The sequence below is a fragment of the Spermophilus citellus genome (assembly GCF_964194105.1).
Source record: "Spermophilus citellus genome assembly, chromosome: 7".
Lineage (NCBI taxonomy): Eukaryota > Metazoa > Chordata > Mammalia > Rodentia > Sciuridae > Spermophilus > Spermophilus citellus.
This window is the reverse complement of record NC_138188.1, coordinates 163,823,826-163,849,157: the sequence shown is the minus strand read 5'-3', so window position 1 is coordinate 163,849,157 and position 25,332 is coordinate 163,823,826. Positions and strand designations below refer to the sequence as shown.

Below are 25,332 nucleotides of genomic sequence, written 5' to 3'. Positions count from 1 at the left end.
CATCCAGGACTTGAGTGTCTCTGTTCCGTACCTAGAATTTGTTTTACGTACAAAGGACAGGTGTGATGAGACAGTCTCAGCATGCTTACGTGCACGTGATGTCATCCTTCTCCTTTTTCTCTAGTTAACATCTCAGAAGTTGAGGAAAAGGGAAGAAAAAAGAGGAGGACAAAAGCCCGTGAGGAGCGTGTGCTCTGTGCCGCCGGCTGCCCTTCCTCGCCGGCCCGACACCCGCCCAGGAGACGAGGCCCAGGGGAGCAGATGTCCTTACCTTCTCCTGGTACAGCCTGTGGAGCCACTGCGCTGCCCCCTTCTCATCCTGAGGGATCTCCTCCACCGGGAACCTCCTGTTTCATTGGGACCAAGAGCAGAGTGAGTGACAGGGGACGCCGGTTCTTAGGCACACACTGTAAGTCCACTGCAGTCTTGACTCTGCTGGGCACCCAGAGAGGCCGAGGGATGCCTCTAGGCTTGGGGACAACCACAAGTGACCCAGCCACAGAGCATGAGCCCGTCCCCTGTGAAGGCCACCTCACATTAACTATGCTTCCTGGGAGGCTGGGTCTTCCAACAAGCCCCCCCATTCCCTGCCTTTTTTTGGTACTGGGGATTGAACCCAGGAGCACTAAGCCATGTCCCCAGACCTTTTCTATATTCTATTTAGAGACAGAGTCTCACCGAGTTGTTAAGGTCTTGGTAAGTTGCTGAGGCTGACTTGGAACTTTCAATCCTCCTGCCTCAGCTTCCCAAGCTGCTGGGATTGCAGGCGTGCGCCACTGCGCCCAGTAATATGCTCGTTCTTTGAGTGAAAACATCTTTCCTTAGGGAAAGAAGGTCACTTCTTCACAAGGGGAACCTACTTGCTTCAAATGTGGAAATTAAAAAACAGAGCAGCTTGAAACTAGCCTCCCAACAGCTGCTTCAGATGGAGTCTTGACCTGCTGCATCCAAATCTACACCTGCGTCGCCAGCCCTGGGGCCGTTTGCAGGGGAAGAGGGGTACGCAGGTAAAGCCTGACAGTAACTGGAGAAATCTCCATATGTGACATACCACAGCTCCTATGTTGAAGGTAAGTTGGACGTTGAGTAAATAGAAAGTACAAGTCACTAAGATCCCATTAAGACCGTTCAGTACTTCTGTGTTCATCAGCAGGAGGAGCAGTGGCCCGTGGGAGGGGCCACACCTATCTCACCAGGGCACAGGCAGGAGGGGCCTCTGCCCCAGGACTGGCTCCCCCTCCCTCTGGGAAGGCGCACAAGTCCTGGCACACAGAAGGGCAGCAGAGGAGATGACCCGCGTCACTCGCAGGGGGCAGCTGTACCTCTGCTCAACTCCGCCGTAGCTTTGCATGGTCACCTGCTAAGGAAGAGCAGCACTGCAGCCGCCTGTGGGGACAGGTCAGCTGCCCTGAGAGCCAACCAGGCTCAGGTGGACTTAACGGGGGCCAAATCAGCTGTATCGTAGCTTCAAACTAACAATGAAAAGCAGAAAGCAGAGAGAACAGAGGCCCTCAGGGCCTCGGTGATGACCAGCCGGCTCCGGCCATAGCTCCCAGACTTCAGCCCCTGTGGGGTGAGAGGGAGGCGGACGAAGACCTGGGCCATGCATGGCGGGGACGCTGGACCGCTGGATGGAGCTGCTCTGAAGGACGACATGGCCAGGACCAGCCCACTGAGCCCCGGGGCTCTCAGGACCCAGCTATTGAAGTGGGACAGCAGAACAGACCCCACGAAGGGCAATGGGCAGAACAAGGCGGCCTCTCCAGGCTGAGCCCTGGAGGGGGCGACCAAGCAGCTCTGGCCCTGGGCAGCTGCCCAGACAGTCTCTGCCACTTATCCCCCAGGGCTCCTTGCCAGGGTGACAGAACCACCAAGGCTCAACCCTCGTCTGGGCGCCAGCCTAGAGCTAGGGCTTGGGTCTCGAGTGTCTCCCAAAGACCCAGCGGTCAAGGTGTGGACTGCAGGGAGGCTGTCGGGAGGTGGGAACCTTACGGGGGGCTGTGGGCGGCCTTTGGTCAAGGGGCCCTGCCTCACAGGGGGCCGTGGGGCCACGAAGCGCTGCCTCCCCACAGGCTGGAACAGCGGCCCACCAGTTGTGGGTGAAGACTGAGGTGCAGCTGAGCTGAGCCTTTCCTTTTTATCAGGTGATGACCTCAGGTACTTGTACAGTGACACAAAGCTGACGAGCACCTGGCCACAGGAACTGACCAGCGCCCCAGGTGAACTACTATACCTGTGCCAGAGATTAGCAATACAAGGAGGAAAGCCCGGCTCGCACCCCTTGTGTATCCCCAGGGTGCAACGAGACCCTAACCTCTGCTTAGCCTGCCAACTGCCAGGAAAGTCATCGAGCCTGTTGTACAGGTCATGAGTTGTCCCTGGGAACTTCCCACAGTGTGGACACAAGAGCTGTTGGCATTTTTTTTATAAACTTGCTAACATGAAGGCGGCAGGTGCCATCTCCCAGGTCAGTGACCAGGATGAACCCATCAGAAAAGGCTGGACAGCCAACAGGAACCAGGAGAGTGCCAGGCTGGGGAAGGCCAGGGGCCACCGAGGAGAAGAGGCAGAGCACCGTCCGGCCGCCTGGCCCCTCACGCAGAGGAGAGACAGATAAGGAGGCCCACAGGGACGACACCTGTGGCTAACTCAGACACACCTAGGCCTCGAATCGGGGCTCGGGCGGGTCACCTCCTCTTCAGGAGCCAGAGAGACTGGGGACACCAAGGGTGGTGATGGCACAGGGCGCTCTGTGAACGGGGATTAGAAGCATCCTTCCTGAGCCTCACAGGACAGGGCTGGCACAGTGTTCTGAAGCCCTAACACCCAACATGGCATCTGAACAGGCCCTGCCTTCCTGGACCCTGCTGAAGCCCTCCCTGGACTGGTGTCTTCAGGGGCCAGGTGTTCTCCACCAGAAGGCTCTGCAGGGGCCCCATAGCCCGCCAGGGAAGAGACCTGGCTCTCACCCTTCCACAGGAGGTCAGTGGTCAGCACCTGGGTCTCCAGACCTCTGACCCTGGCCAGACCTGCAGCACACCAGGGAGGGACAGGGAGCTTTACTCCTAGGGATCCGCCTGGGCTTCCAAGGGTGGAGGGAGGGGCAGGAGAGGAGCCTTGTGCTGGCCCAGGGCAGGCACAGCTGGGGACGCACAGGCCCCTCTATTCCTCCCTTTGTCCCACGTTCTCCAGTGGATGGCCTGAAGCCCCCAGGCCTGGACCTGACCTATGGAAGGCCTCCCGTTCGGGTAGGACAGGGCTGTTGCAGAGTTCTGACACTGCGGTGTGCCTGCGGCTTGTGCAGCCTGGGCTCCTGGCAGGAGCAGGGGTGGGAGCGTGCTCACCTCACACACATGTCCGCCTCGTACTTCTTCCCATAGAGGATCCCTAGCAGAGACGGGTTCTTGTTTCCTCTGAAGTTCAGGGTCACATCATAGACAGCTGCAACTGAGGAAGAGAAACCGGTTTTGTGAGCGGATGGACAGGGACACTGCAGGGCGGTGCTGCTGCCCGAGGGACAGCGACTGGGCAGCTCTACCCACAGAGCATGCAGCCTGCTCCCCACTGTGGCTGTGGGCTCAGATCCTCGCCTGGCTCCAGGGTCCCTACTGTCTCCCTTTCCCTCCAGCCTTTCGGACTAACTAGACATATTGCTGCTCTGTCCTCCTGCGTGAAGTCGACCACCACATCCGTTCTCTTATTATCTTATCATTTTTTATTAAAGTTGTTTCCCACTACCTAGCATCTCATCACCTCAGAAAGTGACCTGCAGACCGACGACCGACTCCATGCTCCCCTTCGTGCTTTGGTGTCCTGTGTGTACAGGAAACACGCTTGTTCTGAACAAGTCCCTGCTTTTCTTATGGCTCAAGGGACCCGAAGGCCACGACGGGCAGGCTCTGCTCCGGCCCTGGGGCGCCTACCTGTGCCCCGCAGGCACTGGACCGCGGTGGTGAAGCCCTTGGTCCGAGGCAGCAGGTGGTGCTTGAGGGGGGGCAGCCCCTTGGAGGCGGCCACTTCCATGCTGACGCGGTGCTTGGTCTCCGTAAAGCGCGTCCCTTCACAGTACAGGAGGAACTAGGGCACGGAACATGGGGGCAAGAGGGTCATGCCAGGGCCTGCGGCTGGAACAGAAGCCTGGAAGTGTCAGGCTCAGCATGATCCAGGTCTCAGGCGGCCTTGAGCCACGGGGAAGCACTTGCTGCTGACTTGGTAGAATCAGACTCAGAACACTCTGGTGACAAGCCGTGGTGTTCTTTGAAATGCAATTTTATTTTAGGGCTGCACCCTGCCTTCCAGCTGCAATGGAATGCAGCCCAGCTTTCCTGAAAGAAGTCTCCAGAAAGAAGTGAAACTTGAAAGCATCTCTGGGCAGCAGCCTCTGAGCAGGGTGGAGCAGGTCTGTCCTCCCCTGACAGCATGGGCATTAGACATACTAAATAAGGAGCCAGGCTTCCAAGAACAGACCAGAGGGAAGATGTAGAAAAAGACAAGGGCACAGGCTGAGCAGGACCTGCAGGCTTGGGGAGGGTCTTGTGGTGGGTGGGGTGGAGGAAACCCCACCCCACCTCCCTGGGGAAGCCCCCAGGTCTGCACCACCAGAGGCAGGAGGTCCCCTGGGGCCTGACAACCGTGATCTGGGCTGCTGGAAGGAACAGGGGCAGGCTACGAATGCCAGCTGTCACCAGCCAGGGCAGCCCCTTGGGAGTCCCTGCCCACCAGGCACTCACCCACATGTACTCGGGGTAGTCAGCCAGGCGCCTCAGCCCCTCGATGACCGTGTCCCGGTCCTCCTCCCACTTCCTCTTGCAGAACACGATCTCCAGGAAGTACCACGTCCAGCCAATGAGGGGCACGTACAGCAGCTCCTTCTTAGCGAGGACTTTGGAGCTCTGCGGGGAGGGGGTGCCATGGAGTACATGGTGGGGGGCAGACCGCAGGGCAGCATGAGGCCAGCTGCAATCCTGCCCCAGGGACCTGCTCTGCAGTTGTGGCTTTCCTGATTCAAAGCATGTGCTATTCATGGGGACCCTACCTTGCAAGTGTATGTGACTTGAATCAGTGTCACCTGGAGGCACAGATGTGCCATGGCTTCCTGAGACAGACAGAGGCTTTTGCTACAGTGAAACCCCCTCATCCTGCCTCAGTGGTGTTTGCGTTTGTCTGCAGCCACTCAGCTAGTGAGAGCAATTCCGTGAGCTCAGGTGCCATTGTCTAATAGGAGAAGGTAACCATGAGAAATGAGCTGACAGCTAGTTCCAGGAACAGGTGGGGACTGTGGAGGGCACCCTGCGAATCAGGCACTCACTGCCTAGCTCCGAGGAATCAGGGTTGAAAATCTCCAAGGAAGGAAAGCCCACCCACCTTGCTATTACTCACCCCCCACCTCCCTGGTACCCAGCTGCTCATCCCTCCCCCACCCCGCACATCCCTGGGACCCTGCTGCTCACCCCCCACACCTCCCTGGGACCCTGCTGCTCACCCCCCACACCTCCCTGGGACCCCGCTGCTCACCCCCCACACCTCCCTGGGACCCCACTGCTCACCCCCTACACCTCCCTGGGGCCCCACTGCTCACCCCCCACACCTCCCTGGGACCCTGCTGTTCACCCCCCACACCTCCCTGGGACCCTGCTGTTCACCCCCCACACCTCCCTGGGAACCCACTGCTCACCCCCCCATACCTTCCCGCTGCTCATTCCCAGAGCCTCCCTGGGGCCCCGCTGCTCATTCCCAGGGCCTCCCTGGGGCCCCCTGCTCACCCCCAGCACACCAAAGCGTTCACACATGGTCCACCCACAGAGGAAGTCGATCTCGAAGTTGTGATTGAGGATGATGACCACGTGCTCTTTCCCGAAGTGGTCCACCGTGGCCTGGTTGGTGAACAGAGTGCACTCCGTGCAGGACCACCACTCCAGGAGCATGACCAGTTCTGGGGGGCAGAGGAGGGAGTTGGCACTGCGCAGCCCTGACCATGGGCAGGGCCGCCTCTGTGCAGGCAGCTGTGTCCCCCGCAGTCTCTGGCATGCTCTGGGAGTGCCTGCAGGGCCAGTATTTTCACTAGAGGAGAATTTTCTTCCCAAACTAAGTTTTGAGGACTTATATTAACAAGTTTCCCAACCCAGCTTTCTCAAGGTGAAAGGTGACGGGCAGGCACAGCTGCACGGCTGCTCACAGGGACTGCACCAGCCTGCAGCGCAGAGGCGGGACCAAGGGCCAAGTGGGGCCCAGCCCGAGAGCTGGTGACAGCCGCAGCCCCCCGCACAGGACCATGGAAAAGCAACCCTGCCAGGCTGTCTCTGGGGTCCACTCTCCTGTTACATTGTGTCTCTGACTTGAAACAAAGAGCAACAGGAGTTTGCCGGCTTCTTTCCTGGGCTCTGGGCGGGAGCACTGGAGCAGGCTCCCAGGAACCTGGGCGGTCACCTTCACTGAGAGCCCCACGTCCACCACCGTCCGCACAAAGCCTGCAGGACGGTGGCTGCTTCGGGACAACCCAGGCGTGTGGCATCCACCGTGTCTCCTCCTGGATGCACACATTCACTCTCAAGAGAACTCGGGGTCTAGGGAATTCTGCGGTAAGAACCCTGCATCTGTGCAGCCCGGGAGGGGGTGGGGGGCAGGCACTCGTCTGCACATGGGAGGGCAGCTGGAGCCAGACCCACAGCCAGTTGTCTGAGAAGGGTGACCTCAAAGGACCAGGACAGCTTCCAGGTGCAGGACTACCAGAGGACGGCGTGTGTTTCTGGCACAGGATGATGACTGACAGCTCCCGAGGGAGCCCCCGCCGACTCCCCTGCCAAGAACCAGCGGGACACAGTCCAGAGAGCACTCACGGCCACCAAGACAAGAGCGAGAGTAGGCAAGGCTGTGGGGACTGGGACCCTCATGCACTCATGGTGGTGACGTCAAATCGTACAGCTGCCTTGGAAAGCAGCGGGTGGGTCTGCAGCCACGGTCCCCAGCACACACGACCTAGGCCAGCAGCCCCACCTGGCATGTGCCTGGGAAGCCGCAGGCTGCGCAGCCCGCGCAGCCCGTGGCTGACACCCACAGCCCCGCTGCTGTCTGGGCGCACGGGCGGAGCTCAGCCACAGCAAGGGTTGAGTTCGGAGGCTGCTGCACCTACTGTGATTCCACCTCGTGACACGGACAGGCATACCACAGGGACAGAAAGCAGTTCAGGGCTGCCTGGGCCAGGGCGGGCTGAGGAATGACCCTTAAGGCCCCAGGTTTCGTTCTGGGCTCAGACAGGAGCCTGGTGGGGCCCCACCAGGGGGCCATGCACTCTAAGAGGGGACTTTTAACTCAGTAAAACTGTCTGAAAACAAAGGTGGCCAAGGTGATGTCTGGCTTGCGCATCTGAGAAGGGCCCGCTGACCGGCTTCCCCTCTCCAGCAGGGCCACCTGGGGTGGACACAGACAGGACCTGGTGGCGAGGCTCTGTTTCCCACCAGCACACTCGGACCTAACTGGGGGAGGGCCCCCCAGGGCTGGGGGGCTGCTGTTCACAGTGCATTCTGCTAGATGGGGACTTTTTCTTTTAATTGCAGTAGGAACTCTCCACATGAGATCTGCCCTCTTATTGCACGTTCAGGTGTCTAGTGCAGCACGGGCATCGGAGGCACAGTGGGCACTGGGACCTGTCACACCCCCCGATCCGCTGCTGCCCCTCCCCCCTCGGTGCACACCCTGCTTCCTGGCACTTGAGGTGCGCAGCATTTGTTCTCCAGTGACGGTTCACTCACTCTACACCACGTCCTCAGGGTCACCCACACTGGCCCCCCACCCAGGAATCCCCTTTCTGTCTACTGCTAGCAGCACCCCATCACCCACCGCACCTTGTCTTCATCCCCAGCTGCTGGTGGCTCTCAGGCCACTGCTGCTTGCTCCTGTGAAGGGAGAGACAGGTGTCTGGGGCGGGCGTTCTGCAGAGCTGGCCTCCCTTCAGTTTGAGAGCCGGCAACGGAGATTCAGTCAGCTGACTTAACGTCCCCCTCATTCAACGACCAGGCCGTCTCTACACGTTTCACCACAGTGCCCGACAGCAGTAGGGGTCCCCTGACTACTGCAGGACAGCTGCTCTGTGTTCCTTTAACCCCACCACACAGCAGAGTGGGATCGGGTCTGCTTCATAGATGAGAGGTTTGGAGCTGAGGTTTGGAGTCTGCGTCCTGCTGTGTGATGCTTCGCCCAGGGGCAGCAGGAAGGGCTGGGTCAGCGCTGGGAGCGGCATGGAGCAGGGATTAGGACCCCAGTCCATGCTGTGGGCTGTGGCCACATGGACATTATCAGAGAGACGCAGACGAGGAATATCCCCCACTCAAGTCAGGTGGGGCTGGCACATCCCTGTGCTGCCTTCATTTCAAATATTTGAGGATTTGACGCTGGTTTTCTTGATTTCTGCCTCAATGATTCTTACTGTTGGCCTTTCTTGTCTTTTTTTTTTTTTTTTGTTAACTGTCTTGTCTTCTTTTAAACCAGGATCTGTCTTTGTTTTCTTAGTCCATCTTTTTTTTTTTAATAATTTTTAATCATACATGGGCAAAATGTCTTTGTTTTGTTTATCCATTTTTGTGCAGTGCTGAGGAGGGAACCCAGGGCCTCACCCATGTAAGGCAAGGGCTCTGCCCCTGAGCCCCAGCCCCAGGCCATTTCGTCTTGAGTCTCGCTGTGTTCCCCAGGCTGGCCTTGAACTCAGGGCTCAAGGGATGCTCCTCAGCACCCTGAGGACTTGGGGCCGCAGCTGAGCACCAGCTCGATCCACCCTTGTCCAGACTTTGGGAGTCCTGCCTGCTCCTCGCTGCCCTCCCCCCACGCAGTTGGTGAAGTCTCCAGGTAAGACTCTCACCCGATTCCCGACCAGCCTGAGGCCAGGTAGGGTCACCTGGCTTGCCCTCCCGAGCAGGCTGCCCAGCACGGTTCCATCCGTCCTACCCTCTGGGAATCGCTGTTGTGTCATGCGACCGTCTGGAGTCACCTGTGCCCAAGTCTTCAGCCGCCATTCCTTCTTGGGACTCAGTCCCTATCTCCAGGACGGTTTGTCCTTAGGGAAACATGCTCTTCAGAAGACACTGGTGAGACTCTGCAGTGTCTCCTTTGTCTGTCTACATGGCCACCGATATTTTATCTCATTCTTTCTCCTGAAAGGCCGTTTGCTGATGCCAGGTGAAGGTGAAGGCAGCTTGGGAGGCCCCGCCTGCCCTGACCGGTCTCCCACGTTCCTCCCGGCACACTGAAGGCCCCTCTATCTCAGCCTGGTCATTTTGCCCCATGTGCCCAGGTGCACATTTGTGTTTTTTTCCTGCGAGGTCTGTACGTGTTTACTTCCTGCGCCTGCAGAACCGTCTTCTCGTCAGTGTGGGGAAATTCTCAGCCACCACCTCTTCTGATGTGTTCCAACCTGCCCCCCTCCTTGGGATGGGAACCCGAACCCCGTGGCAAGGACATTCACGCCATCTCTTTTAATGTCCTTCCCTACTTCCCATCTCCAGCCCCTCTGCTGTGTCTGGATGGTACATTGTTCTGTGGGACTAACGCAATGTCCAATCAACCCATCAAGTTTTCACTTTTAAAAAGTCTAGTCTACGATTTTCATTTATTTAAGTTCTTCTTGGTTCCTTCTCAATTTGGTCTTGGTAGTTTCAAGTCTGCAGTTGGGGTCTGCCCTTGATCATGGGTGTGAACTGCATGCTCTCCAGCCTGCAGAGCCCGCACCGCCCACTCTGCGGAGTCCAGCGATGGCGACCCTCTGTGCATGCCCCCAGGTGGTGTGGGCTCCACTCCATGGTGGCTGCCTGCTGTCGGGGCCTGAATACGAGCACCCTACTTTAACCCGACTCTCCGTTTCTGCTGAGAGGTTTCCTTTCCTTAAAGATTTGGTTGTTTTATGTTTTGCTTCTGAACGTTACTGGAAATGGGAGTTTGATTCAGTCCTCACTAATGCTGCCCCGTTCTGTGTGCATTTCTACCAAGCCTACTCACACTCATTCACAGGTGCTGGACAGCAGGTTCCTAATTCTCCCTTCCCACAGAGGAGCCGCGGTCTCTTATGTTGAAGGGAGGGTGAGGCTGGGTCTCTGAGGCAGTGGATCAGGGGGGCCATTGCTGGCTCCTGAGCAGGGTGGGGTGGAGGCGAGGCCAGGGGACGCGTTCCCCCTGCGCACGCTCAGACACGCATGCCCAGACACCTGAGGAGCAGGCCGTGTGAGGGAGACGAGAAACCCCTCCTGCGCCTCCCTGAACACCTCTCTGGCGGCGTGTCACGCACTCTGCCACACTCACACACACCCACGCACAATGTCTTAAAAAACCACAAAACACAAACGACAGCACACCTGAACTTTGTGGTGAACCTTGCTTTCACTGAGTGTTTGGCGGACAGCTGCTACCAGCAGAGGTGCTCCTGGTGTCCATGGGGGCTCCCACTGTGGGGACAGCCACGTGCAGTCCCCACCAAGGGCACCAGGCTTACTGCCAGCTTTGCACCAAAATGAATGTGGTACCATGTGGGCGCCTGTCCACACAGATGCTCCTGCAGGTCTCTAGCCTGTGTTCCTATTTCGTGGAGTAACTGGGCCCAAAACCAAACCACCAGAGCTGCCAACAGCACTGCCATGTTCCCTGCGAGGACGTGCCTGCCTCTACGCCCTTGGGCTGGCGTGAGCAGCTAGCTCTCTGCCATCCTGCAGATGTCGGGGGATGGGGGGGTCTGTGCACAGGTGCACACATGTGCGCTAGCACGTTCAGATGGACAGACGGACACCCACACACACATTATTTAAGGGCAATCCCGTCCTTTTCTCTTGGTGACGCACACTGCCTGAGGTCTGCTCCGTCAGGCTCTGGTACCGGGCAGCCAGACCAGCTGTGTGTTGGGAGCTGGGCTGGGAGGCTGAGCTGACGGCTGTCTTCACTTTTCTTTGAAGACATCCCCAGCACTAAACCAGGTGGATCGGCCTCGCGGGGTCCCGATATTCCCACATGTGGACACAACATGGTTCAGCCCAGCAAAGGCTTGCACTGAGATCCGCTGCCAGGAGTGACTCGGACAGCACGGAGCAGCCCCTCAGTCCCTCCACTGGAGAGGGCTCAGGCACCACCTGCTCTGCCCCTCAGGCCCACCCCTAGAGGAGAGGGCGGGCGGACACTCACGGCTCCAGAGTGAGTAGGCCAAGCGGCAGTTCAGACGGCGGTACAGCTGCTTGTTGATGGGCCAGAGCGCCAGCGTGCACAGCTGGGTGAAGTTGATGACCAGCCCGCTCACCACGAAGACAAACCCGATGAGCAGGTGCACCACGAACTGGGTCTTCAGGTAGGCGAGCAGGCCCATGGTCGCTGCTCAGGGGCGGGCGCAGGGTCCTTCGCTGAGCACAGCAGTCCTGCAAGGACAGGAAGCGGTCAGCACCAGAGAGTGGACACTGTTCTGACTTTACCTGACAGTCAGTGAATTGAAACACAGAAAGGTTGGGTGCCTTACTCAGAGTCACACAGGAGCCTGGCAGGTGAGCCAGATCCCAGTTTAGGCCATGAGGTCTGAGAGTCCACGGGCACAGCCTGAGGACAGGGGTCCCTTGGGCAGTCTGGAGCACAACTGGCAGGCCAGGGCAGCTGTGCAGCCATCATGGAGCCTGACTGGCTCTCTGGCTACTCCACTTGGGCCAGGATAAGCAGGTCCTAAAGCCAGCTGGCACACAGGCACAGCTGCCCTGATGCCCTGGAGCAGGGTCCGGCTCCACACCACTCCTGCGGTTCCATCTCCAGGGAAGGCTCAGGAGCGTGGCGGCGGGCCAAGCTATACGTGCCTTGAACAGACAACTCGGTCTTACCCTGACTCCGCGTGAGAACCCCGCCTCCGTAACCCACCTCCTGCTAAGCACACCTGTGTGGCCATGCACAGTGGCTTTTATTCTTGTGCAATGTCCCCTAACCTGGGTTAGAGCTGGGTTAATCCGACCCACTTCCTCCTCTGCCTGTGGTTTTGTGGTGGTCTGGGCTATAATAGATGTGTTGTAGCTCCTGCTGGGGGCTGAAGGGCGCAGAGACCACTTGGTTGCTGCCCTTTGGCCTGCCAGAGAGTAAGGTTCCCTGCCCTGCTTCAAGGCTGAGTGGGTGCCTGCCCTCAATAGCGCCCCAGCAGTCTGATGTGGAGCCAGCACCTCGAAGTGTGGCTCACACACGCATCACGCTCACTGAGTGAGGTGCAGTGTGGTGAGTTCTGACGAGTCCAGGCGCCAAGAGCCACCCTGGTGAGACCATGGGCTGTGCTGTCCCCTTTGGTCTCCAAGCTAGCAACACCAAACAGGCTCCCGACAGACCAATTGTTCTTGTTTTGCAAAGGCTCAGGGGGTCCTGGCCTGGCCGTCGGGGTGGTGCAGGCCTCACCTGCAGTCCCTGGGTGGCCTTCCCAGGGCTACCACCATGCCCCATCTGCTGGGGGCCCTAGGGCTGCATCCAGCCTGGAGATCACACCCATTTGCATCCCAGTGTCTGAGTGGACAGGGCTGTCACAGGAGTCCCCCAGCCCTGCTGTGTGGAGGCTGCCCCCATGTATGTGTCCCTGAAGGACCACCTGAGCCCCACCACCCTCTCTGTCCCTGCTTTCACAGCCCAACTGCCACACCCCACTCCTTTCTGCTGTCTGGAACTCGGTGCCTGGAGTCCAACTTCAAGGTCGCCGTCTCTGAGGCTCGTGGGAACCTTGCCGAGGACAGACAGGCCCAGCTGGCTGCCCAGCTGACTTCAGCCCCGGGGCCTAGTTATGGCAGCGAGGCCCCCCAACTCATCCACCCCAAGCTGAGATGGTATCCTGCCACCTGTCTGCCAGGCTCCCGGCCACCTGCTGTGGTTCCTCACCGCAGACCCTGCTGGGCCATCAACCTCTCCCCCCCTCCCCATGCTCAGGTGATGACTTCACCATGTGCTGTGGCCAGACCCCGAGCTGGGGGACATCTTCTGTTCACTTGCTAACTTCAGCCGGCTGCTCTCAGGAGCACCTCCACCTGGCTATCCTAAGACACCGCTGGATGACCGCCTCAGCCATTGCCACGCCGCGCCCCTGCCAGGGGGTCTGTTGTAGCTGTCAGACCCACAGGGTGCCCTGTCCCACCTCCGGCCTCAGCGGCTCGGACCTTGATAAACACACCACCTGCAGCTGCCTCCGCACAGAACACCTCTGCCCCTCTCAGCCCTCAGCTGCCCATCTGTCTCCCAGCTCCTCTGGATGGCGGAGCAGAAGAGCATGGGGAAGGGTTTCAACTCCACCCCCAGGAGGGTTTGCTCAGGTGCCCCGATAGAGCAACTTCCAAACAATGTTCTCCCCGGTTTTAAAGTGACTTTCACATTTTTAAACTCAAGTTTAACAGGATATAAGTTCAGGCCCTTCTCACCAGGAAGACCCCTCATTCCCTGCTCCCTGGCTGTCCGGGCCCATGGGCCTTCTGCCCCAGGGCTGGATGCTACCCACGAAGGGCTTATTGAACACTCTGACCTACTATTCTGCAGCTCCCTTTATGTTTCTCCTACACAGGCTCCGGCTCAGTGTCTGGCTGCAGGGCACTCCACGGCTGGATGTCACCCTCTGACCCAGAGTCAGGATGATCTCAATGGCACCCAAGAACCTCGGCACTGCCATGACAGTAGCACTCAGGGCTCCATCCACATGGAGCCCACCGAGGGTCCCGATGACATTCAGGACCCCTCCCAGGATTTCAGGTCCTCTGCCCCAGGTTCTGGGCCTACGGAGTGGCCGTGGAGATTGTCCCCCCAGCTGACGTGCCTGCGTCCTCAGCTGCTGTAGGCTCGACATTTCTGGAAACTCTACGGGGGGCTGGGTACCCTGCACCATGCGTCCCTCAGGGTCCCGGCCCAGCCAGGGTGGAAGCTGCACCACTGGCCACCACCAGTGGGAAGCTGGTGGCTGCTGAGCCTCCAGCAGCCTGGCCAGGGGCAGTCTGGGCTGAGCCGATGTTCCATCCCACGTGGTCATCAACACAGGCAGCGCTGGGACACCACCTTCCTGCTTCATCCCTGAAGACCTCCCTGAACAGGCCAGCAGAGCTCATGCCCACCGGGCAAGGAAACAGACAGGCGGCCACAGGCCCCAGGTCCACCCACGCTCACTGAGTCTGAGGTCTCGGATGCCACGCGCGGCCTTCTAGTGCGAAGAGCACAGCAAGACAGACAACGGGCACCTGCCAGCCCACAGGGCACAGGCCAGACACCTGAACTTCAGGCCTCTGACCATTGTCCTGGCTCAGCCCTGGCTGAAGCCCCTCTGCAGCACTGCGTGCAGCTGAAGCTCCTCCCACGCTGGACAGATCCTGCCGTAGGGGCACATGTGGCCAGCCTGCGTCCTCCAGGGAGGAGAGGCGCTGCGTCTTTAGAAGGCACGAAGGTGCCCAGCATTCTCCTGTGCCCATGGTGCCCAGGGAGGGCCCAGTGGGAACCAGTGTCCACTGCACTGCAGCTTGCAGAGCTTCCTGGGCCACAGCCGCTGTGCTGCACAGCCCACGGTGTGGCATCACAGGGCGGGCGTGCCTTCTATGTCCCTGCTGCTGCGATGTCATAAGGACCCCCACACGGCCAGTCCTGAGGTCTAACTCCCTGCGTCGCAGATGGGAAACCAAGACCAGAAGGGCGGGAGCCGAGCTCTGGGGCGCAAAGCCCTCCTTTAGTTGCATGTCTGACACGTGAGGATGGGGTTCATGGGGGTGGGGTCCTCTTCACCCCTCCCCACCCTGGGTTCCTGTGGACACCCCGCACATCCCCCGAGCTGGGGCAGGAACTACCAGTGGCTTCTCCCCACCCAGGAGGGAAGTCACACTGGGCGGGACCTTGGCCCGGAATGACCTCCAGGCACTGGCATGACCTCTGGGGCCTAGTGTGACCTCCGAGGCCAGTGCTCAGCAGCTGGAGGTGGATACCCAGCCCACCCTACCCACGTGGCACCTTCCAAGGATGCTGGGGGGCTCTGAGTGCACCTGAGTGAGTCAAGCCCACCCAAGGTGACCCAAGGACCCAGAACCTAACTATCTGGAGATGGGGCTGTTGCAGAGGTGATCAGGGTGACATCATGGGCTGGGCCCGGATCCAGTGTGACCGGAGGACTCATGGAGGGTGGAGACTGAAGGCACAAGTCAGGCAGAGGAGACCACCTCTGCCACGCTGCCACCTAGGGCTCCCGGCTCCAGAGCCCTGAGACAAGGAATCCTGGACATAAGCCCTGGTCTGTGGTGCTGCTGCAGCCCTGGTGAGCTCACATGCCCCTCAGACACATGGGCCTCCTCCAGCTTCCTGGATCCCGTGATCCTGAGAACATCCTTGCCCCTGCCCCACTATGCCAAAGATGGGGCCCGGCTGCCCCAATGTCCCCTGCCTTCCCAGACACCAGCCGACCCAGCACCCTCCCCGACCTCCGAGTCCATCGCCAGGTGCCTGTCTCCCTATCAACCCCTCGCCAGTCCTGCTCCCCATGGTTGGTCCCTTCCATCTACTTCCTCAGGAACCAGCCAGCCAGAGGGCCCCTGTGGGTCACCTCCCGGGCACGCCCCTTCTCTGCCAGAACCCCAACCTCAGTCCCTGGTCCAGCTCCCTTTTGGCCACCAGTGACGGCCAGGGCCCCGAGACTCTGCTCACGCGAGACCCCGCTGACTTGCTCTGCATGTAGAGGACTGTCTGGCTTCCCTGAGGGGTGGAGGTCAGTCCCTCCGTCCAGAGCCCTCTGGCTCTGCAAACGGCACTGGAAGAGCCACCAGCTTCCTCCAGCTGCCTCCCACTCACCCGCAGCCAGGTCTTGCTCTAGGTGACCTGCTGCCCCTGGGACCTGAGAGTCCAGCGAGAAGGTAGCAGCCCTAAGGCCACTCTGGGGGAGACGCACCCGACCCCACGACCAGCAGTGCCTGGCCCGAGGCTTCACCAAGGCAAGACTGGCCTCCAGCCTACATGTGCTGAGGCCTCATCTGCTGCCCACACCTACACAGGAGGCTGGCCGACAGGATAAAGAGCCCTCGGGTTGTTTGCGATCTTCAGTGATGTACAAGTTCAAGGGCATGACAAAGAAGGACCTGAACTTTGTGGTGAACCTTGCTTTCACTGAGTGTTTGGCGGACAGCTGCTACCAGCAGAGGTGCTCCTGGTGTCCATGGGGGCTCCATGTGCAGTGTGGCCACACCTGCGATCCCAGCAACTCGGGCGGCTGAGGCAAGATGGTCACAAGTTTGAGGCCAGCCTCAGCAACTTAGCAAGACCCTCAGCAACTTAGTGAGACTCTATGTCAAAATAAGAAATCAACAGCGAGGGCTGGGGATGTGGCTCAGGGGAGAAGCACTCCGGCCCAATCCCCAGCACCAGAAACCAGAATGCAACGTTAAGGGGAAGCGCGGCGGAGGCTGTGCCCCGAGACGCAGTGCCAGGGCCTCTTCTTTGGGGTTGTTGAGAAGGCGTGTGGTGCTCGGGGTCTCCCCAGTGCGACCAGCTGCTTTCCACTCCCTCCTGCCACCTTTGTCCCACACTAGGGACCAGGAAGAGCTGTGCTGATGCAGAGCTCCCACCCTGCACCCCATCCCGGGTGCACGACCCCCTCCTGGCACCGTGGACGTGGAGCTCTGGGTGGGAGTTGTGAGGCCAACAGGAGAGGGATCATGGCTCTCCCGCTGTGGTCCCCAGGGGAAGGGCTCCACCTTTGGAGCAGGTGGACACTGTGTGAGGCCACCTATGCCTGCCACACAGTGCCAAACCCATCGCTCTGCTCCCCTTGCCCACATGAGCTTCTCCGGGGAAAGCGACCATCTCCAGGTCTGCAGAGCCCTGTGGACCCACTGCAACCCTCTCTCCCCGATGCGGGGCTGGTCGAGAAGCAGCCAGGCACCTGCGTCCCTAGCCCTCTCCTTCATCAGACTGGCCTGTGTTCTCCTCTCTCTGGCTCCCCCACCGAAGTCCCAAGAGTTCAAACTAAACTGAAGTTCTGTCCACAACTCCCACTGGTAATCCCACCCACAGAGGCCAGGGCTGAGGTCCCCACGGGAGAGGTGCCCCCCGCCCCTGACCGTGCCACCTGCCTTGGCTGCCAGGAAAGGCACATCATCTTGGAGCTGGGGAATGCACCTGGCTCTCTGTGCTTTGGAGACCTTCCTGTCTCCCACTCTGCGCTGCTCCAGGCCCCCAGAGCCAGGCCCCCAGAGCTGCTCAGGTCCTGGCCCACGCTGTTCCCTCCTGGTGTGCTGCTACCTGCCCCTCCCCAGTGTGGCAGGGACGCTGGGCTGCGGCCACAGGCTCCGTTCCTGTCCTTTATCTTCCTCGTCTCCTTTAGCTCTGGGTGCCTGACCACCAGGGCACACAGCTGGAGGAACTTGTGGCCTCCTGCCCAAGAGCAGCACAACAGGACTCAGCCAGCAGGACACAAGGACAGCCCAGTGACCACTCGGCCATGAGTGAAAACAGCCATGCTGCCAAGTGGGTGACCTATCAGGGCCAGCCGTGGGGCCATTCCTTCCCACTTGGCCAGGGCGGGACAAGGCTGTGGAGGCCTGTGTGATGGGGACCTGGCACACAGCAAGGAGCTCTGGGACACCGGCCCGACCCCTGGGGACCCAGAAGCTTGCGGTGCTCGTGCGGCTCCTGATGGTGCAGCCTCAAGCAACCCCCTGGCCTGGCAGTGCTGTGCCCCCGCCTCCAGGAGGAAGGAAGTCGGAGGACACAGAAGGGTCCACGCCCGCCACCGCAGCCCCCCGCAGCCCCCACTCCTGACTCTGTGAACCTCGTTCTCCTGACCTTGCCAAGTCCCCTGCCCCCTCTGCCAAATATAGAAACCACCTCCTGTCTCTGAGCCAACAGGGCGGCCCTGGGCAGCCGGCCTCACCCAGCTGCTGGGCAGGAGGATGGCCAGCCCAGCACAGGCACAGCAGGGCTGGCTCCATGAGGGACTGGCCCCCGAAAAGTGGGAAGTTGGGAGCGGGAGGGGCAGAGCCTACAGCGCTGGTGTAGGACAGAGCTGCGGTGACATGGGACATGGGAACCCGGCTCCACTGCAGAGGGCTGGGGGCTGCGAGAGTGACCTGCTGCCACCTGGGGAGGAAGGCAGCGTCCACCTTCCCAGTCCACGCTGAGGCAGAGCTCAGGGCTCAGAACCCAGGACTGGTCCCCAGGCAAAGGCTAGTTCTGAATCGGAGGGAGGGCAGGAGGCGGGCTGCCAGTCACTGCCCAGGGCCCGCCTCACGTGCAGACCACCAAACCTGGCCGGGGAGAGGCCCGATTCACATGCTGGGTGGGCGGCCCCCAGGAAGGACACCAAATCCCACACTCGACGCCCGGCAGCATGACCACCCGTCACTCGCATCACCTGACTCAGCGCATGAGCGCCACATGGTGAGCCTCGAGAGCACCCCTGGGGACACCCACAGACCACAGCAGCTGCTACAACCACCTCCCCAGTGCACAGCGGACAGTGACCACGTGGGGGCTGGTGCCCCTGCTGCAGTCCCCTTCCTATCCTGTGAGGGGACAGGTCAAGGCCACTCTTGGGAACAGGGCTGTCAGACTCAGGATCTTCCTGACATCAGGTCCAGCAGCCAACCTGGGCTCCAGCTCTCTATCCCCACAGAGCCAAGCCGCCCGGGAGGCCCTTCAGGCCACTGGGAGGACAGAGGCCCACGAGCCCAGGCTCCGAAGCTCCCAGCACACCAGACAGCTGCTGGCCAGCACCAGCTAACCCTGAAGCCGCCTCAGGTGCCCTCAACTCTTCAAACAACCTACCTCGGAAAGACCAGGCTCCAGAGAAAGGGCTGAGGAACCAGGAGAGACGTGGCCACCTGGGAGGTGTCTCCCTGCTGTCCCCGGGCTCCGAGGCAAGTGCCCTCCAGCCCCCAGCCCACAGAAGGCAGCCTGAGGAGACCGGGGCTGGGGTTCCAGGTGGCCGTGGCAGTCGGGATGCCCAGGAGAGGGAGGCTGGGAGCCCACAGCACGGCCTCCAGCACACACGTGGCCACCGAGAGCCAGCCGCGGGAGTTACTGACACACAGACACCTCTCCCTGAGCTGGGCGAGAAGGGCACACGGACATTCCATTACAAGATACTGTCCCCAGCAAGACCAAAGGGGGTCTCCTGACGATGGCCTCGGGCAGGAGCAGGTTAGGGCACTTCTGCTCTTCTCGTTTTTGTCATGAAATGGGCGTCACTTATATGATGATAAATGTCATCAGAACCCAAAAGACATCCTTGAAGTCAACAGCGTCCAAAGTCATTTACGGCGACAGAGGTGGAAATGTTTGATAGCATCTGCTCTCGCCCTCTCGGAACTGGGCACAGAACCCAGGGTCTAGAGCACGCCGGGCAAACACCCCAGCCCAACGACACTCTGGAGGTCACTGTATCTGCCCCGTCCCAGATCAGCAGAGCTGCCCCCAGGGCCGTGCAGCCGTGAGTGCGCACCGGGTGCCAGTGGGGTGGCCTGGCTCTTGTCTGCACACTCCAGTTAACAGGCCGATGTCTGAACCAAGGTAACGATCCATCTGTGTCCTATGTGACGATGACAAACAGCTCCTTTTGCAACTTGGTGAAGAATGATCTAGAGAAGGTCACTTCTCAGTGTCCCAGGCCCATTGGGCCCCGCACACCTGCTGCAGTCTGTTCCACCTGGCACCAGGAGCGGGTGTCCACTGAGAGCCCGGCCAGGGTGCTTGAGCCAGGGTTTCTGACCCATTTCTGTCTCAGCACATGAGGGGACTATTTGAATGCCAGTCTCTCACCTGAAGGTTAAAATAACAAGCTGACCTCTTCCACCAGTGCCACTAGGTAACTGTAAGGACTAACGGGAGCAAGGGCCGTCCCCCACCCCAGTGACAGGCTTACATCTGAAAGATCCCTTAAGCCAATTATGGAGGTCGCTCAGGTTCTAGCCAGAAACAAAGGTGCTATTTTCCCAACAAATAATAAGTCATTGATCATTTCTGGCATTTCTGCATGACTAAGCCCTAATCCCAAGAAATGACTTACTACAAGAGGGTCTCACTGAAACTGAGGACAGGCAACCCCATTCTCCCCATCCTGAAGACAAAAGTCAACCAGCAAGTAGATTTAGCAAAAAGGCAACGGCCCAAGCCTGTAATGCCAGAGTTCTCCCTGGTTTGTCCCTAGAGAGTGACCAGCATGCTCTGGACCCCACTTGCCACTCCCACCCAAGGTCAGGTGCCCTTGGTCAGCCCAGCAGCAGGGCCTGGCGTGGACCTACGGGGCAGTGGGTTTTACGTCTGCCACTTATCAACTTAAAGCACCGTGATCTTCTGTTCCCCCAGTGCACCCTGCAGGACACAGAGACCTTCAATGGCGAGAGCAGGCAGAGGTCACAGCTGAGTCTGCAGGTGGGACACTTGTCCTCCTGGGGAAGGCAGCCAGCACTCAGGACCCACAGGACACAGTGACACCTGTGCACCGTTTTCAGGGACATCCTGAAGAGAGACACCTTTGCTGAAAAGGGGACAGTCCTGTAGGCCCTGTGCGGGGCCGGATGCACGCTGCCACCTGGGCCCCCTTCCCTGGCCCCGAGACCCCAGCCACAGCAGGGACCTGTGAGGGGGGGAGTGGAGCGCCAGTGGTGGGCAGAGGGAGGCCACCCGGCCTCGCTTACCAGTAGAGATAGTAGGCCAGGGCCACGGCCAGCAGCCCAGCGCAGACCCCCGAGAAGAGGCAGGTTGAGGATCCGGCCAGCATCCTGCAGCCTCCTGGGCTTCTCTCAATGGGAGGAGGGAGCCTGGCGGGTGAGTAGGTGTCGGCCTCGGGCCAGAAGGTGAGGGATGCGATCCAAGATGTGCACGGTGACCAGGCCCGTGCCACGTCTGGCGGGCGCCACAGCTGCCCAGAGCCTGTGCTCAGCAGGAGGAGGGAGCCGGGTGCTCAGAGCCACCCTCCTGGGGAGACGAACTCTGGGTCTGAGCAGTCCAACAGTGACCTGGCGGTCGCAGAGACTCCCACAGGGACAGCAGGATGTGCTGCAGCAGGACACATGGCACTGGCCTTTACTCCACCCGCTGCCGTCAAGCCCACTAATCCAGTAAGCAGCTTTCACGGGAGCCACAGTCAACAGGAGAGTCGCAGGTCACTGGGCCCTGCCCAGCACTGACCCGTGTGGCTGGGGGCCCAAGAGCACCATGTGCTCCTACCCCATCTGCCAGGGCTGAGGGAACCCCCAAGTGGCCCTGAGCACAGGACAGGGTCCACAGAGGCCACGCCCAGCTCTAGAGGCTGTCCCCCAGGACACCTGTCCCAGGCTCCAGGCAGGGGCTCCGTGTGGACTCCCCGGATTCAGAGCTGGTGGCGTGGCTGGCGAGTGGCGGGTGCCGGAGGTCTGACCCTGCAGCTGCAGCCTGAAGCTGACTGAAAGGAAGGTGCCCCAGACAGAGCCAGGAGGCCGGGCTGGGAGATGGACGAGACCCAGCAAGAACCCGCCTGGAAGACAGCAGCGCCCAGCATGGCTTTTCTTGCAGGGGAACAGCCACATGGGGAGGGCGGGGGAGGCTCCCCTCTGTGTCCTCCACAGCCCAGACACAGCGGAGCTGCCCAATGGTACTGGACACCAGGACTCCAGGCCTGGTGGGGCCCCACACTGGGGCCGGACAGCAGCCCACACCACCACACAGGGCCTCTGGCAGGGCCGACACTTCACTCCCATCCTGAGGCTACTGGCCTTCCTCCCTGGTGATGGGCTGGGGGCAGTGTGACCTGGGCCTCAGGAGGCATCCGGCCCCACTGAGCCTTCAGGAGCTCAGCCCAGGCCAACGTCTTGGCCCCCTGACTCCATGGAAGCCCACACTGCCTGCTGAGCCGCTCCGTCCCCAGACTGCGTGAGGCACTGGATGCCTGTCACTTGGGTGGCGTGAGACACATGGGGGGCCTCCTGCACAGTGGCAGTGGCAAACGCGGAGCAGCTTCTGTGGCCCGTGTGGCCCTCTGACCATGCTTCAGAACTGCTCCGTCACAAGGTGGCCATCGACAGGTTCCGGCATCCCCCCTTCCAAAGAGCACTGCTGCCAACGCAGCTCCCCGGGAACACCGAGGGGCAAGACAAAGGTCCACTGGGCCGTGTTGCAAGTCCCAGGTGTGCAGAGAGCCCAGCTCACAGGGCTCCAGGAACGCCATTTCTGCCCCCAGCTTGGCAAGCGTGACCGGCAGCCCACGCCACGAGGGCCTCGTACTTTCCTCCTGCTAGTAAGACCTGGCCGGAGTGTGGCAAGGGCCACGGAAAAGGCAGGTGGGCGCCCAAGTTGAGCCGTGGCTGGTCCCAGCTGGCTGCGGCAATGCCCAGGGTGGCTCAGAGGCTGCTGTGCTCTGCCCCTGATGCACACGCCCTGTCCCAGGGACCCTGGACTACGGCCACCAAGGGCCACCTTCTACGGGGCCCCTCTCCTCAAGGCAGGGTCCCTTAGGGTTCTAGCTGACAGCGCAAGCAGAGAAGCCGGGGCCCACGTGGCTGGCCAGCAGGAGCATCCATCCACTCAGGTGTAGGGCAGGGACGGTCGTACCGTAAAGCAGAAGTGAACAGTACAGAGAGCACAAAAGATGAGAGTGTGCTTTTAAAACCAGACCAAAGACAGCTACTGGGAACAGGTATCCATACCCGGGAAGCTTGGGCACGTCATCCAGATTGTAATGCACCCCAGGGAGAGGAGGTGGGCAAACAGTGGGCAGGCAGGGAAGCTCTTCTGCCCCCGGGCCACCCCCAGCAGAGCTGGTGCTGGGGTAAAGCTCAGAGACCCGGCCTGTGCCACAACCTCCAGAGGATGGCTTCTGATGCCCTCAGGGCCCACGAGCCTCGGCCATGTCTGCAGGAGCTATCACAGAGCACTAGGGCCAGGAGCCATCACGGAGCACCAGGGCCAGGGGCCATCACGGAGCACCAGGGCCAGGGGCCATCACGGAGCACCAGGGCCAGGGGCCATCACGGAGCACCAGGGCCAGGGCCATCACGGAGCACCAGGGCCAGGGGCCATCACGGAACACCAGGGCCAGGGGCCATCACGGAGCACCAGGGCCAGGGGCCATCACGGAACACCAGGGCCAGGGGCCATCACGGAGCACCAGGGCCAGGGGCCATCACGGAACACCAGGGCCAGGGGCCATCACGGAGCACCAGGGCCAGGGGCCATCACGGAGCACTAGGGCCAGGGGCCATCACGGAACACCAGGGCCAGGGGCCATCACGGAGCACCAGGGCCAGGGGCCATCACGGAACACCAGGGCCAGGGGCCATCACGGAGCACCAGGGCCAGGGGCCATCACGGAACACCAGGGCCAGGGGCCATCACGGAGCACCAGGGCCAGGGGCCATCACGGAACACCAGGGCCAGGGGCCATCACGGAACACCAGGGCCAGGGACCTTCACGGAACACCAGGGCCAGGGGCCATCACGGAGCACCAGGGCCATGCATGGCAAAGCGGAGACCTGCAAGGGCGCAAGGAGCTCATGGGCCTCCAGGTGTGACACCTGTAGGACGCTCAGGCTCCCACTGGAGCCTCCCTCTGCCAGAGACTTCCCAGTGCATCAGGAGCAACCAGGGCCTCCCGCTGTCCACCAACACCGGCTCGGTCCAAGGCCATTTGCTGGGAGAGGATGTGAGGACAGCAAGGGTGAGATTCCACCGCTGGACACTTTCTTCCAGGGGTGCTGCTCCTTCGGCCCCCTGAAGGCCCCCGAGAGATAGCTTCAGATGCACCCACGGGGAAATGCGCGCCCCGGTGGGAACACCTTGCCCGCGGCTCCTCCAGGAGGTCAGGAAACCATCAGGGACACCATCCGTCATGATCCAGCCACCTGGTTCCGGCAGGGCACGGGGATCCCCCTGAGCATCCTGGTGCTGGCTAAGGCTAATCCCCAGGTGGACAGGCCGCTGACTGCGGGGCCTGGCTCCGGCAGAGCCGCGAGCAATCTCCCGGGGGAGGCTCCTGCCCCTGCAGAGAGCTGCGGCAGCACAGGTCAGCCTCACGGCCACACCCGCCCCTCATGAGGACAGGCCAGCAAGGCTGGAGTGGAAGGACCCTCCACAGTGCTGGTGGGAATGCGAACAGACTCAGCCGCTGTGGAGAACAGGTGGCTCCTAAAGAGTCTGGAACCTCACCTACTGGGTCCAGCACCACCTCTGGGCACCTCCACAGGAAGTGGGCTGAGCGTGTGAGAGCCGCCCACTCACTCCGCCTGTCCACGACGGCGGAGACCGGAGTCCTCCCACACACACGCACAGCCTAAACGCCACGTGGTGGCTGTGCACACAGGGCCATCCGTCCATCAGTTAGTTCCTTAATTCTTAAAAACTGCCTGGAATCTCTCTCCAGGCCAGAAGCAGAACCCAAACAACCCTGGCCCTCTGTCCCCACTCGGCGGGAGTGTGGCAAAGGCTGCGCTCTGTCCTGCTGTCCGAGCCAGGAGCATTCCGAAGCTGGGTCTCGTGGGCATACAGATTCTGCCCAGGTGCCCTGGCACAGATGAACTCCTCTACTGAATCCTGGCCTTCCACGGACATCAGAGCAAGGCGTGGTACCAGCAGGAAGTGAGGGTCCCCAAACTGGAGTCAGTTCACTTCCTACTTCTACACGACCACTCAGAATTCATTCCCCACGCTTCTTTTTTCAGGTTAAAAAAGAAGAAAAAAATAGTTTAACAAACTACACAAGGAAATTTCACAGGAACCAGGCATGACGGTGCACACTTATAATCCCAGAGCATGGGAGGCTGAGGCAGGAGGACTGCGAGTTCAAAGCAGCCTCAGCAATTTAGTGAGGCCAGGCCTCAGAATAAAAAGGGCTGGGATGTGGCTTAGTGGTAGGTCAGCCCTGGGTTCAATCCTCATCATCCTTACCCAAAAATAATGCATAGGAACATACCTACAGATCATCTTCCTGCATCTGAAAAACTAACGATTTATACACAATTTCTGAAAGAGAAGAACAGGAGCACATTGGCACAATCTCTTGGGGTCTCCTCAGGGCACGACACAGAACCGCGTGTTCATGAGGCATCGGGAAACCCTTCTTTTGGTAATCTCATGAAATGTCCACGCTCCCCTTATGCCGTGAGCTGAGAGGGACTCCAAGTGTGACTGACTCCCCCTGGTTAGTAGTAAGCGGTCCTGAGCCAGGCGTGGGGGCACAACCATGGGAACACATGGCTGCCACACGCGTCACGCAGCTCTGTTGGTTCTCTCATTGACACCCGTTCAGTGCCCCGCGCCCAGGACTGGCCACAACCACCAGGCCTGGGACCAGCCCTGGGCTTCGTGAGCGGCAGGCCAGTCTCAGTCCAGTCTCAGCCCCCACGCCCCTGGCCTGTGCCCCCCGCGTAGGGAGG

At 60.4% G+C, this 25,332-nt stretch overlaps 1 protein-coding gene across 10 annotated transcripts in view; it reads right to left on the bottom strand.

Moving 5' to 3' along the window:
- The window catches only part of AGPAT3 (1-acylglycerol-3-phosphate O-acyltransferase 3), a gene marked incomplete at its 3' end in the record, with an annotated part of 69,621 nt that overhangs the window by 10,818 nt on the left and 33,471 nt on the right, over positions 1-25,332 (bottom strand). For 8 of the 10 annotated variants that reach the window (XM_081301323.1, XM_081301319.1, XM_081301320.1 and 5 more), the window contains 6 exons: positions 11,155-11,381; positions 5,763-5,932; positions 4,731-4,892; positions 3,924-4,077; positions 3,345-3,447; positions 272-347 (listed from right to left, as the gene is read on the bottom strand). In XM_081301323.1, the coding sequence (XP_081157449.1) occupies positions 272-347; positions 3,345-3,447; positions 3,924-4,077; positions 4,731-4,892; positions 5,763-5,932; positions 11,155-11,332 (843 nt within the window). In that variant the 5' untranslated portion in view covers positions 11,333-11,381. Of the gene's footprint in view, positions 1-271; positions 348-3,340; positions 3,448-3,923; positions 4,078-4,730; positions 4,893-5,762; positions 5,933-11,154; positions 11,382-17,057; positions 17,081-25,332 lie in introns of those variants that run through there. The other 2 variants (XM_081301326.1, XM_081301318.1) reach the window with 2 other exon arrangements.